At 49.0% G+C, this 10545-nt stretch overlaps 1 protein-coding gene across 1 annotated transcript in view; it reads left to right on the plus strand.

Moving 5' to 3' along the window:
• The first annotated feature begins 16 nt into the window (after positions 1–16).
• LOC103606795 (SPARC-related modular calcium-binding protein 2-like) overlaps positions 17–10545 on the plus strand; it is a 14655-nt gene continuing 4126 nt past the window's right edge. Inside the window, exons 1-2 of the mRNA XM_008591340.1 lie at positions 17–114; positions 5175–5449. Coding sequence (XP_008589562.1) covers positions 74–114; positions 5175–5449 — 316 coding nt within the window. The 5' untranslated portion in view covers positions 17–73. The remainder of the gene's footprint in view (positions 115–5174; positions 5450–10545) is intronic.

The raw sequence follows: 10545 nt of genomic DNA on the forward strand, positions 1-10545 counted from the left end.
TTTTTTTCCAGGTTGTCCCGGTGCCAAAAAACACGAGTTCCTCACAAGCGTCCTGGACGCGCTGTCCACAGACATGGTCCATGCTGTCTCTGACCCTTCCTCCTCCTCTGGCAGGTGAGCTGTGTTTCACAGTGGAGCAGTGAGTTGGCAGAAGGTCCCAGGAATTCGAGGAGATCTGGAGAGCTCAAAGTCAGTGTAATCATTAGATATTTGAGAACTGATTCGCTAGTGTGGACACAGTAGGGCCCCAAAGAAAGGAGCCCTCTCCAAAACATGCAGGTGCTTAGCAGGCTCTTCTCATAACAGGACCAACCCACTCAAGATGTTGTCACAGGTGGTCCAACGGTGGTGGCCCTTGTGCCGGCCCTCGTGGTGGGGGGATGGATGGGACGGGGAGGGCAGAGGAGCGGAAAGGAACAGGGTGCACCTGCTTCGGAAGCTTTGTGCTTTGGAGCTGCATTTTAGAGTCACGGATTGGATTTTAAATACTCTGAATGGAAACGTTGCATGTAAAGTTCTCAGCAGGTGATGCATTTGCTGTGGTAAAGTGGGAAGTACGAGAACTTCGCCATCGTAACTGATTCCATGTGTACAGTTAGGTGGCACCTACGGCATTCGCACTGTTCCAAGTGTGACTTCTCAAACCCTAGAAATGCTCTCTGTGGGTCCGTGGGGGACATCCCTGCACTCCTGAGCTCCATGTCCACAGCAGACTCTCGCAAATTCCCAGAGCCTCGCTCCTCCCTCACGTGCCTCAGGGTGGTGGGAGCTCCCCGGGTTTTGCTGCTGTGGCGTTTCAGGAGCCGGATAGTCCTCCTGAAAACTAGCAACGGTTTATGTTCACTTTAAAGGCATTTTTCCGATGGAGACTTTGATCTTTTTATTTNGCTTCTGCGCTGCACCAGTCGGCCTGCAGTGCCGCAGTTCTGATGGCTGCCGGGCCCCGCGGTGTGGCCCAAACGCGGAAACAAGGAACCAGGTGCTGGCCACAGCTCATGTGTTTCCTCCTCAGTGGGCAGTTCCCGAGAGTGAGGCACACACTGCAAAAAACCCAGGGCAAATGACAGTTTGGTGTCCACGACATCAGTCGGAGGAATTACCGTGAGGTCTGCAGGCACAGGAGCCGACACCCCTCAGAGGACAAAGCTCTCTCTGCCACGGTCACTGTGCCTAACAGAGCTGCTGGGCAGAAGCGAGTGTTTCCCTGTTCTTAGTGACAGGGAAGGAGCTGGCTGTTTGGGGTGGTCTCCCTTTTAGCTCAAGTCGTGTTATTTCTTCTGTACATTTGCAAGAACTGGCGTGTTTCATTGCGATACGTTTTCATTTCGTGATATTTCTGTTGTTTCTCATAGAGTAAAAATTCCCTTAAAATCATAAATTCTTTCAGGTTTTTTTCTGGTTTCTTCTAATTTATTGCCTTTTATTCCTCAGAAATAGCTTTAAACTGCAGTCACCATAGTTGACAGTCACAAGCATCATAGCAGATTCTGGGCTGAGTGACAAGATTCCACACATTCCCATCAGGAAGAAAGTCCTCGCAAAAGAACTCACTGAATAATGTGATGTGAACTAGGGTGGGGACGTAAGCAGAGCTCCAGTCCCCTCTCTGAGTCCCTGCTCAACGCTTCCACTCTCAGGTCCAGCTGACATGCAGAACAGAGCCTTCTGTTCCCGCTCTTGACTTGAGGGACACGGTGGCCACCCCATCCCAGTCGTGCCCCCCTCCCCACTCACTCTCAGTGATTTGGGGATGACCGTTCCGTTTTATTAGCATTTATCCATGGGACTGTAACAGCCAAGCTTCTCAGAGTCTAAGGTAGGTCACTGTCTCTGCCACGCTGTCACACATCCCAGGACGTCAAGGCATGTAGACTTTGACCCCGTGAACACGGCCTTTCTCTGGCTCACCTCTGGGTCCAGCACCTTCCCCAGGTCCTCAGGAGTAGTTTTGAGCAAATGGGCCAGAATTTCTCAGTGGCAAGTGGACTTCATGTGTGAGATTTCTGATTATGCAAACCAAAATTGACGTATCTACAAAGTGTGAGACAGAGTCACCGAGCAAGTTAGTCGTGGAAATGTGGCAGCTTTGTCTTCGGGGTCTGGATCATTTTTTCTTTTTCTGTACGCAAAAGGAAGTTCCGTGTCTTTGTAAACGAAAATAAAAAGTCCTCTCTTTTTGGACTGAAGTACCTCATAACTGTGAAATACAATCCTTAACAGGATCTGTGCACTTCACGGCATGCGATTTATACCACAATAAAGAAAAAAAATACATGAGGAGGATTTATCTAGTAGTTCTTGTTTTAGAGGTAGATCACATTTTGACATTAAATTTTCCTCTTTGCATTAGAGTCCTAAAGCTTTTATATACCATTAGTCTTGTATCTCATAGTGAATATATGTCATTTTCTAATTAAAAATATTTTGTTGCTTTATCTCATTTGGGGGATATGGTTAATCTAACAGCTCCCAAAACACAAAAATCCTAGGTATATCCCCATTAAAGTTATAACCACCACACACAACGTAAGCATAATTCCTTCTCAACGCTGTTTGATACTAAGGATCATCTAATATGCTAAGGCTTTTCGCAGATAATTGTGATTTTCCTCATTGACACCATATTCCTCTCCGAGTCTCTTGAGGCTAATGGTGGGTTTGGGGACCCACGCGGCGCAGCCTCCACAGGCCACCCCCCGAGGTGGTGCCCATCCCCCGGCTGTGCCTGCCGCGTGGCACCTGCCTATCTTCCTCCGGGTCAGACCCGCTTGTCATACTTTCCTATTTCTCTTAGCGGTTAGTCCTACTGCATGGAAGGTTGGCCCTATCCTGACCAAGGGGATGTCACCTCCCAAAGTCGAGAGCAGAGAGGACCAGGTAGCTCCACGGCGGCCTGAGCACCGTGGTGTCATAGCCTCACACCTTCTGTTTCTTTCCATGGGAAAAGCTGATGAGATAAATTGCTTTTTTCTTGGAAAAACAACATTCTCCCCATGATTGCGGGTTTTTTTTTTTTTTATAGATTATAACCTGCTTTCTCAGCTGTGTGCAGGGGTCACATCCCTGTTTTCACTCTCAGACTGCACATCTGTCATCTGCTGTGTGTGTTTAATGAAGTGGCAAGAGGCATGAACGGATCCCTGCTAGAGACAGCTCACATGTGTCACTTGAGGAATAATAATAAAAACCTCAAGTGTCAAAAGGAAATTGATGAAAACCAGAGTGTCTTTAGCCATATAAGCATGTCGCTCTACGAATGACTTAGCTGTCATGACGCATGACCACCGTGGGATCCACGCCAAGCATCCCTGTACCCCAGAGTACAGAAAGGACACGTCTAATGCTGCTTTTCTTCACCTCAACGCGGAGGAGGCATCTACTGATAATTTCCCGAGAGAGTGCTTTCTAGTTTTCGACAAACCTTCCTTGTGGGGGGCTGTTGCAGAGGGTCATGAAATGGCCCTTCCTATCCGGTTGACACGTCTTCTGCCGTGGGCTTTGAGACTTTCGTGTCTTCAGCTCGCTGAGTAGACTCCAGAGATTTTGAGGACCATTAGAGGGACCATCTAAAACTTTCCTCATTAAAAAACTCATCGAAGTTTAGCTCAAGTCAGCGTTTCACTGAACGTGCGGTGTCACTGCCTTCTCGCTGTAGAGGGGACGGGCCAGGGCAGCGTTCTCCCGCTGAAGGGGGTCTCGAGTTCAGAAGTGTGTTCGTGGCGCATCCTCATCCGAGGAGGGGCACGGGCAGCGGGTCCTCCTGTCCTCTCTCTCCCTCTGTTTTCCTCTCAGCATCTTCCTCTTCTCTCTGCCAAACTCTCCTGAGGGCTTCTTTAGAAAAAACCTTTGCTTAAAGAAATGTAAATGGAGAAGAACTAAATTTGTCACCTCCCCCTTGTCACCTCCCCCTTGGCTGGTTACATCTGAACAGACCAGGAGAAGCGAAGCAGCGCTGTGGGACACTGCAGCCTGCAGTGAACGTTAAGTGGCATCAGCAGACTTTGCGTCCCTTCTTGGTTCTGTGCGTGTGAAGGTCTCCAGGTTCCTCAAGCCCTGCGTTCAATGTCTGTATCGTGATGCGCTTGCACGAGTCAAATGAGCGTTAATATCAAGGCAGCCCAATACACCGATGTCCAAATACTAAAACAACATTTCTCTCCATTATAGAAAGAAATCNAGCAACGGTTTATGTTCACTTTAAAGGCATTTTTCCGATGGAGACTTTGATCTTTTTATTTCCTTAGAGCATTGGTCTTCCTCCCCTCCTGCCCCAGCCCCTGATCACCCATCTATTTCAGATCATCAAAGCCGCTTGGTCTCTGTAGCTCAAGAGTCTCACCTTGCTGTCTCTCTGCTAGTGAAGACTCAAGGGGGGGGAAGCACCAAAGCTAATGGTAAATGTCACAGTTAGATAGCAAGTTAAATTAAATAAAGCAAAACATCACCTAAATTTCAAATTTATCTTATATTCTTGGAAAGATTGCTTTTACCTGAAAACTAAAACTGAAAGCAGTGAATGAATTGCTATCTCAGAATCTCCTCTGAAAGTCTGAAAAATAATCGATAGTGTCAGAGTGCCCTAATCCCTAATCCCTGTGGATTACTGACGTCTCTCGGGAGTGCAAACTCACCCAGACCCGTAGAATGTCGAGCCCAGCAATGCCCAAGTGTGGTCAGGCCTCATCTTCTTGGTGAGAAGGTACCTTTTACCATTTGGTATGATTTCAAAGGTCTCATTCACAGCCAGTCCTCTAGAAGAGTTTTTACTTGTTTATTTCTTAAAATATCAATCTTTTTTTAATTTAAGGGAAAATGTCTAGTTACAACTTTTAAAAATATTTTGATTTGCATTTTTCAGTATGCCTGTGACCGCAATGATTTGTAAGTGGTCACGTGTAAAGGGCTCCTGTGTGTCACAGCTGGAAGCCAGGTCTAAGCCGACCTGCCCCCTCAGCAAAGCAAAGATCCCGGGACACGGGGCCTTTGTCCAGAAGGAAAAACTTGAAAACTGTTTGCTAAATCATTTTTTCTAAGTTACTTCTAAAAACTGTTACATGTAACGGCACATGCACACAGGCTGAGACACTGGGACCGTAGTAGTGATAAGCAGGTGTGTTCGGTGGAAAGGCCGTGGCAGGTGTGTGGTTGTCCTGACCAGGTTGTATCCCTTCCAGGCTCTCAGAACCCGATCCCAGCCACACCCTGGAGGAGAGAGTGGTGCACTGGTATTTCAAACTTCTTGATAAAAACTCCAGTGGGGACATCGGCAAGAAGGAAATCAAACCCTTCAAGAGATTCCTTCGGAAAAAGTCAAAACCCAAAAAGTGTGTGAAGAGGTTTGTTGAGTACTGTGACGTGAACAACGACAGATCCATTTCGGTGCAAGAGCTCACGGGCTGCCTGGGCGCCACCAGGGAAGAGAGCAGAGCCGACACCAAGAAGCGCCACAGTAAGAACCTTCCTAGGGGCTTTGCTGTGCACGCACCAGGTCCTGAGGCCTGTAGCTCACTTCCTAAATGTTATAAGGTGTTCTCATGGTCTGAGGTGCAGCAAACATAAAATACGCCATTTGATTGCAGGCCATCTGTGTATGGAAATAACAGACCATCAGTCACGTGCCACCTGGTCAGGAGGCCGCAGATTAAAAGGCATGAGCTGGGGGCTGCTCTGAAGGTGTCTTGTGTTGTTCAAATCATGCTGGGCGACTTCCCAAACACGTATGTTGGGAAAATCTGGGAACCATGGGCAATCGTGTGCCAGCCCTCTACACATACTCCAACCCAATGTTCAGGTCCGTTTATCAGCAGTGAAATAATTGCTATAATCCAGACCATTTATTCTGATGGTTTTAGCTTTTTTAACAATTGAATTTATCTTTTGATGTTGGCCTGGCTTAGCCATCCAAGCATTCCAGGAAGAGAGAGAACCCTACAGTGGCCTGAGTCGAATGTTCTCAGCAGGCAACACATGAGAAAATCCAGATTTGAGAGTCAGGAGCCGCAGGGCAGAGACAGCTGAGCTGGCCACCTGCGTGTGCTGTGACCGCCACTCCACTCGGGGTCTTGGTTTCCTCATTGGTACAGTAAACGTGCTGGGCAGAGTTGACGGGTCCTTGGTGGCATTTTGTGATTCTGTTATTCTATTCCCAACTTCGGTAACATTTAGGAAAGAAGACATTTGGGTGTCAGAGTGTATTCTGGAGACCTCATACAGTGCCTTCCTTACGACCCTATTGTATTTGGAGCTCAGTTCCTTTGAACTGAGCTAGACTGTGGGTGGGCTTCTGGAAGGCCCTGGTTCTTGTCTAGCTCATTTTGTTCTGTGTCCCCAGCACTTGTCACAGTCATCACTCAACCTCACCTGAGTTATGTTCCAGGCTAGATCCGTTGGTTGTGAAGCGCTTCATGCTAATTTCTTGAGAGCAGTCCATTCTGGAAATGGTAAGCGTTATGTCGGAGCTCTCTGCACAGGGCCCCTGCACTTCCTGTGGTCCTCACAATGTCTTCGCAGAAGACAGAGTGGCCAAGAGTGAGGCTGAGCCACATCTGCAGGATGCTCGCGCTCTGTGTGTGGCCTGGCCCTTGGGCTAGCTGATAGGGGTCAGATTGGGAAATCCCGTAGTTATTTCAGACTTTCTGTCTCTGTCGAGGACTCTTTGGCAAGTGTGAGAGGAACTGGCCTTTCACAGACTGACAGGACAAGAAACCGTGCTGGGCTAGTGCATCTGCACAGCACGGAAGCTGGGAATTCCGACTCAATGCTGGGGTGTTCAACAGGGGCCGCACGGGCTCACCACCCAATCCCGCATCATGGCTAGATGGTCGTTTCATGCTCCCAGCCATCCTGGGGTAGACGAGGTCACAGGACAGACTCACCCTTGCTATCACTTGCACACAGGGGTGCTCAGTGCATTTGGTTGCCAGCACGTGGATACGAGTCTTCCTCCCACAGCTGCCGCACAACGAGGAGTAACACAGTTAGGAAGCCGGTCCCTGTCCCGGCTGCACGTTCCGCTGGGNTGGCCTGGCTTAGCCATCCAAGCATTCCAGGAAGAGAGAGAACCCTACAGTGGCCTGAGTCAAATGTTCTCAGCAGGCAACACATGAGAAAATCCAGGTTTGAGAGTCAGGAGCCGCAGGGAAGAGACAGCTGAGCTGGCCACCTGCGTGTGCTGTGACCGCCACTCCACTCGGGGTCTTGGTTTCCTCATTGGTACAGTAAACGTGCTGGGCAGAGTTGACGGGTCCTCGGTGGCATTTTGTGATTCTGTTATTCTATTCCCAACTTCGGTAACATTTAGGAAAGAAGACATTTGGGTGTCAGAGTGTATTCTGGAGCCCTCATACAGTGCCTTCCTTACGACCCTATTGTATTTGGAGCTCAGTTCCTTTGAACTGAGCTAGACTGTGGGTGGGCTTCTGGAAGGCCATGGCTCTTGTCTAGCTCATTTTGTTCTGTGTCCCCAGTACTTGTCACAGTCATCACTCAACCTCACCTGAGTTAGGTTCCAGGCTAGATCCGCTGGTTGTGAAGCGCTTCATGCTAATTTCTTGAGAGCAGTCCATTCTGGAAATGGTAAGCATTATGTCGGAGCTCTCTGCACAGGGCCCCTGCACTTCCTGTGGTCCTCACAATGTCTTCGCAGAAGACGGAGTGGCCAAGAGTGAGGCTGCGCCACATCTGCAGGATGCTCGCGCTCTGTGTGTGGCCTGGCCCTTGGGCTAGCTGATAGGGGTCAGATTGGGAAATCCCGTAGTTATTTCAGACTTTCTGTCTCTGTCGAGGACTCTTTGGCAGGTGTGAGAGGAACTGGCCTTTCACAGACTGACAGGACAAGAAACCGTGCCAGGCTAGTGCATCTGCACAGCACGGAAGCTGGGAATTCCGACTCAATGCTGGGGGAACAGGGGCCGCACGGGCTCACCACCCAGTCCCGCATCATGGCTAGATGGTCGTTTCATGCTCCCAGCCATCCTGGGGCAGACGAGGTCACAGGACAGACTCACCCTTGCTGTCACTTGCACACAGGGTTGCTCAGTGCATTTGGTTGCCAGCACGTGGATACGAGTCTTCCTTCCACAGCTGCCGCACAACGAGGAGTAACGCAGTTAGGAAGCCGGTCCCTGTCCCGGCTGCACGTTCCGCTGGGTCTCCTCCACCACAGCAGATGCACCTGCAACGCTCTGGGCAGGTGGATGAAAACCCAGCGTGCTGTGCGGCAGCTGCCCACGTGCCCCTCCCCGTGCCTTGCCCCTGTGTGCTTGGACTCTGCTCGGTGCAGCTTTCCTGGCACTGTTCTTGCTACCTCCTGACGCTGCCTGTGACTTCTTGGCCTGGGACTGTCTTAGTCCGTCTTGTGCTGCTGTATCAGAATGCCACAGACCGGGGGCTCTGGAGAATGGGGAGTCCAGGTGAGAGGCTGCGTGTGGCAAGGGCCTTCTGACTGCATCCGTCATCCCATGGCAGATGACATCTGTGGCGAAAGGGCAAAGGCCAGGGGGCTGGGGAGGACTCGTCCTTTTATGAGAAACCCACTCCTGCCCTGTGACAGTGGCACTGATTGATTGGTGAGAGCAGAGACCTCACAACCTAAACACCTCTTAATGGTCCCACCTCCCAGCACTCCACACTGGAGATCAAGTCTCCAACACGTGAACTCGGGTCACACGTAAGCCACGGCAGACCGCTTCCTCGCTCTGTCCCTTGACTTTTGTCTCATTTTAGATCCTGCCTAGGGACGTAGGAGACTAGTGACCTGTTGCTAGTTTAGACATAAACCCCCCCAGCAGGGTCAGCCCCAGGGATCCCACGAGAGGGATGGGGAGCAGGGGACAGCAGGATCTGCAGCTGGGGCCGGGGGAGCCCCGTCACACCCCCACTCCCTGGCTCTGAATTCCACGGGGATTCCTTGAGGGAGCTGCTCGTGGCTCTCTGTTGCCCGAGGGCACAGACGCCTCCCTGCACCATCAGCCAGGGCCGCACGTGGCTCTTTCTCCATTACCACTAGAAACCGGTCTCTGAGTTTCTGTAAAAGGCTAATTCTTGTGGTTAATAGTGGGCAAATTAAGTGTAGAATCAGAGCCCTCAGCACACGGGCCTGGCTCATTAAGTGTAGAATCAGAGCCCTCAGCACACGGGCCTGGCTCAGCCTCATGCCTGAGGTCAGACGGCAGACGTGCCTTGCTAGGGCAGAGTCCTGTCCGCACATTTCTTAAACTCAGCTGAGGTACGCATAGATGCTGTGCAGGGGAGGAGGGAGGGATGAGTTCCAGCAGTTGGTGGCTTTTGGACTAATCTGCCCCAGGGCTGTGACAGTGTTTTGAAAAAGTTTGGATACCCTCAAATAGTTTCAGGATGGACTCCACGGCAGTCAGGATGGTTTTCTTGAAATATTTCTCTTTGATCAAATGATCTTTTTCAACCAAATTGTTGTGCCAACTACATTTCCTTCAGGCATGTTGACTTATAGCCAAATAGTGATTGCCAGGTCAGCCGGACACGACTGGTGTCACTTGATGCCAGTGGATGTAACTGCGCCCACTGCACCTGCGTGTTCCGTGAGGCAGTCGTGACGTGCACGTCTCTCCTCTTCTCTGCTGCAGGCTCCCTGAAGCCTGTCTTTACTGATGTGGTGTTGCTGTATGTTTGTTTTAATAATTTACATGCTGTCCCAGTAAAACTAACTAATTAGTACTTGATTATTTTCCTGCCCTTTGTGTATTTTAAGCAGTGGTTTTTTCCTAGCGTATCTTGGATTAAATATTCCATCAGGCGTCATTAATGAAATTTATATTCTTTTCGTTCATATGGCAAGCTGTTTTTTTCTTACACTTAAGAATATTAAGTTTTTCTTACTGCAACTTACCTTTAATCTACAGCTACCTCTAATTACCAGGAAGATTGATATTTATCATAAAACAAACCAGCAAAAAATCTTCCAATTGTCCAATAGCTAAATTGGCTTAGAATAGATTCAAAGCATTGCTGTAATTTTTTTTTTTAATTTGAATGGTTGGCCAAAAAAGCCTATTTTTTTCTCTAAAGTAGTCATTTTAGGCAAAACAAAGTGGAAGAGTACCAGCAGTTATCCTGATACTTAGATCATTAAAACCCACAATTCAGGGGCCGACCCCGTGGCTCACTCGGGAGAGTGCAGTGCTGGAGCGCCGAGACCGCAGGTTCGGGTCCTATATAGGGATGGCCGGTGCGCTCACTGGCTGAGTGTGGTGCGGACGACACCAAGCCGAGGGTTCTGATCCCCTTACCGGTCACAAAAAAAACCCAAAAAAACTTAACTGACAAAAATGATAGATTTAGCTACTGTTTAGTTAATATTTTTGCATTTATTTATACATTTGTTTTCCCTTTTCACATAGTATTTCCATTTGCCTTAGAAGAGAAGACAGAGTTGAAAGTGGAATAATTTTGCTCTTTACTCAGTGATTTTTATCGAGTGAATAAAAAATCAACAATTAATCAGTGCCTCTGGGATGAAGAAAGCTGCCTTCCCTCTGTTTCATTAGAGAGAAGAACATTAAATAAAAC

The sequence above is a fragment of the Galeopterus variegatus genome, unplaced genomic scaffold (genome assembly GCF_000696425.1).
Source record: "Galeopterus variegatus unplaced genomic scaffold, G_variegatus-3.0.2 Scaffold6847, whole genome shotgun sequence".
In the NCBI taxonomy this organism is placed as follows: Eukaryota; Metazoa; Chordata; class Mammalia; order Dermoptera; family Cynocephalidae; genus Galeopterus; species Galeopterus variegatus.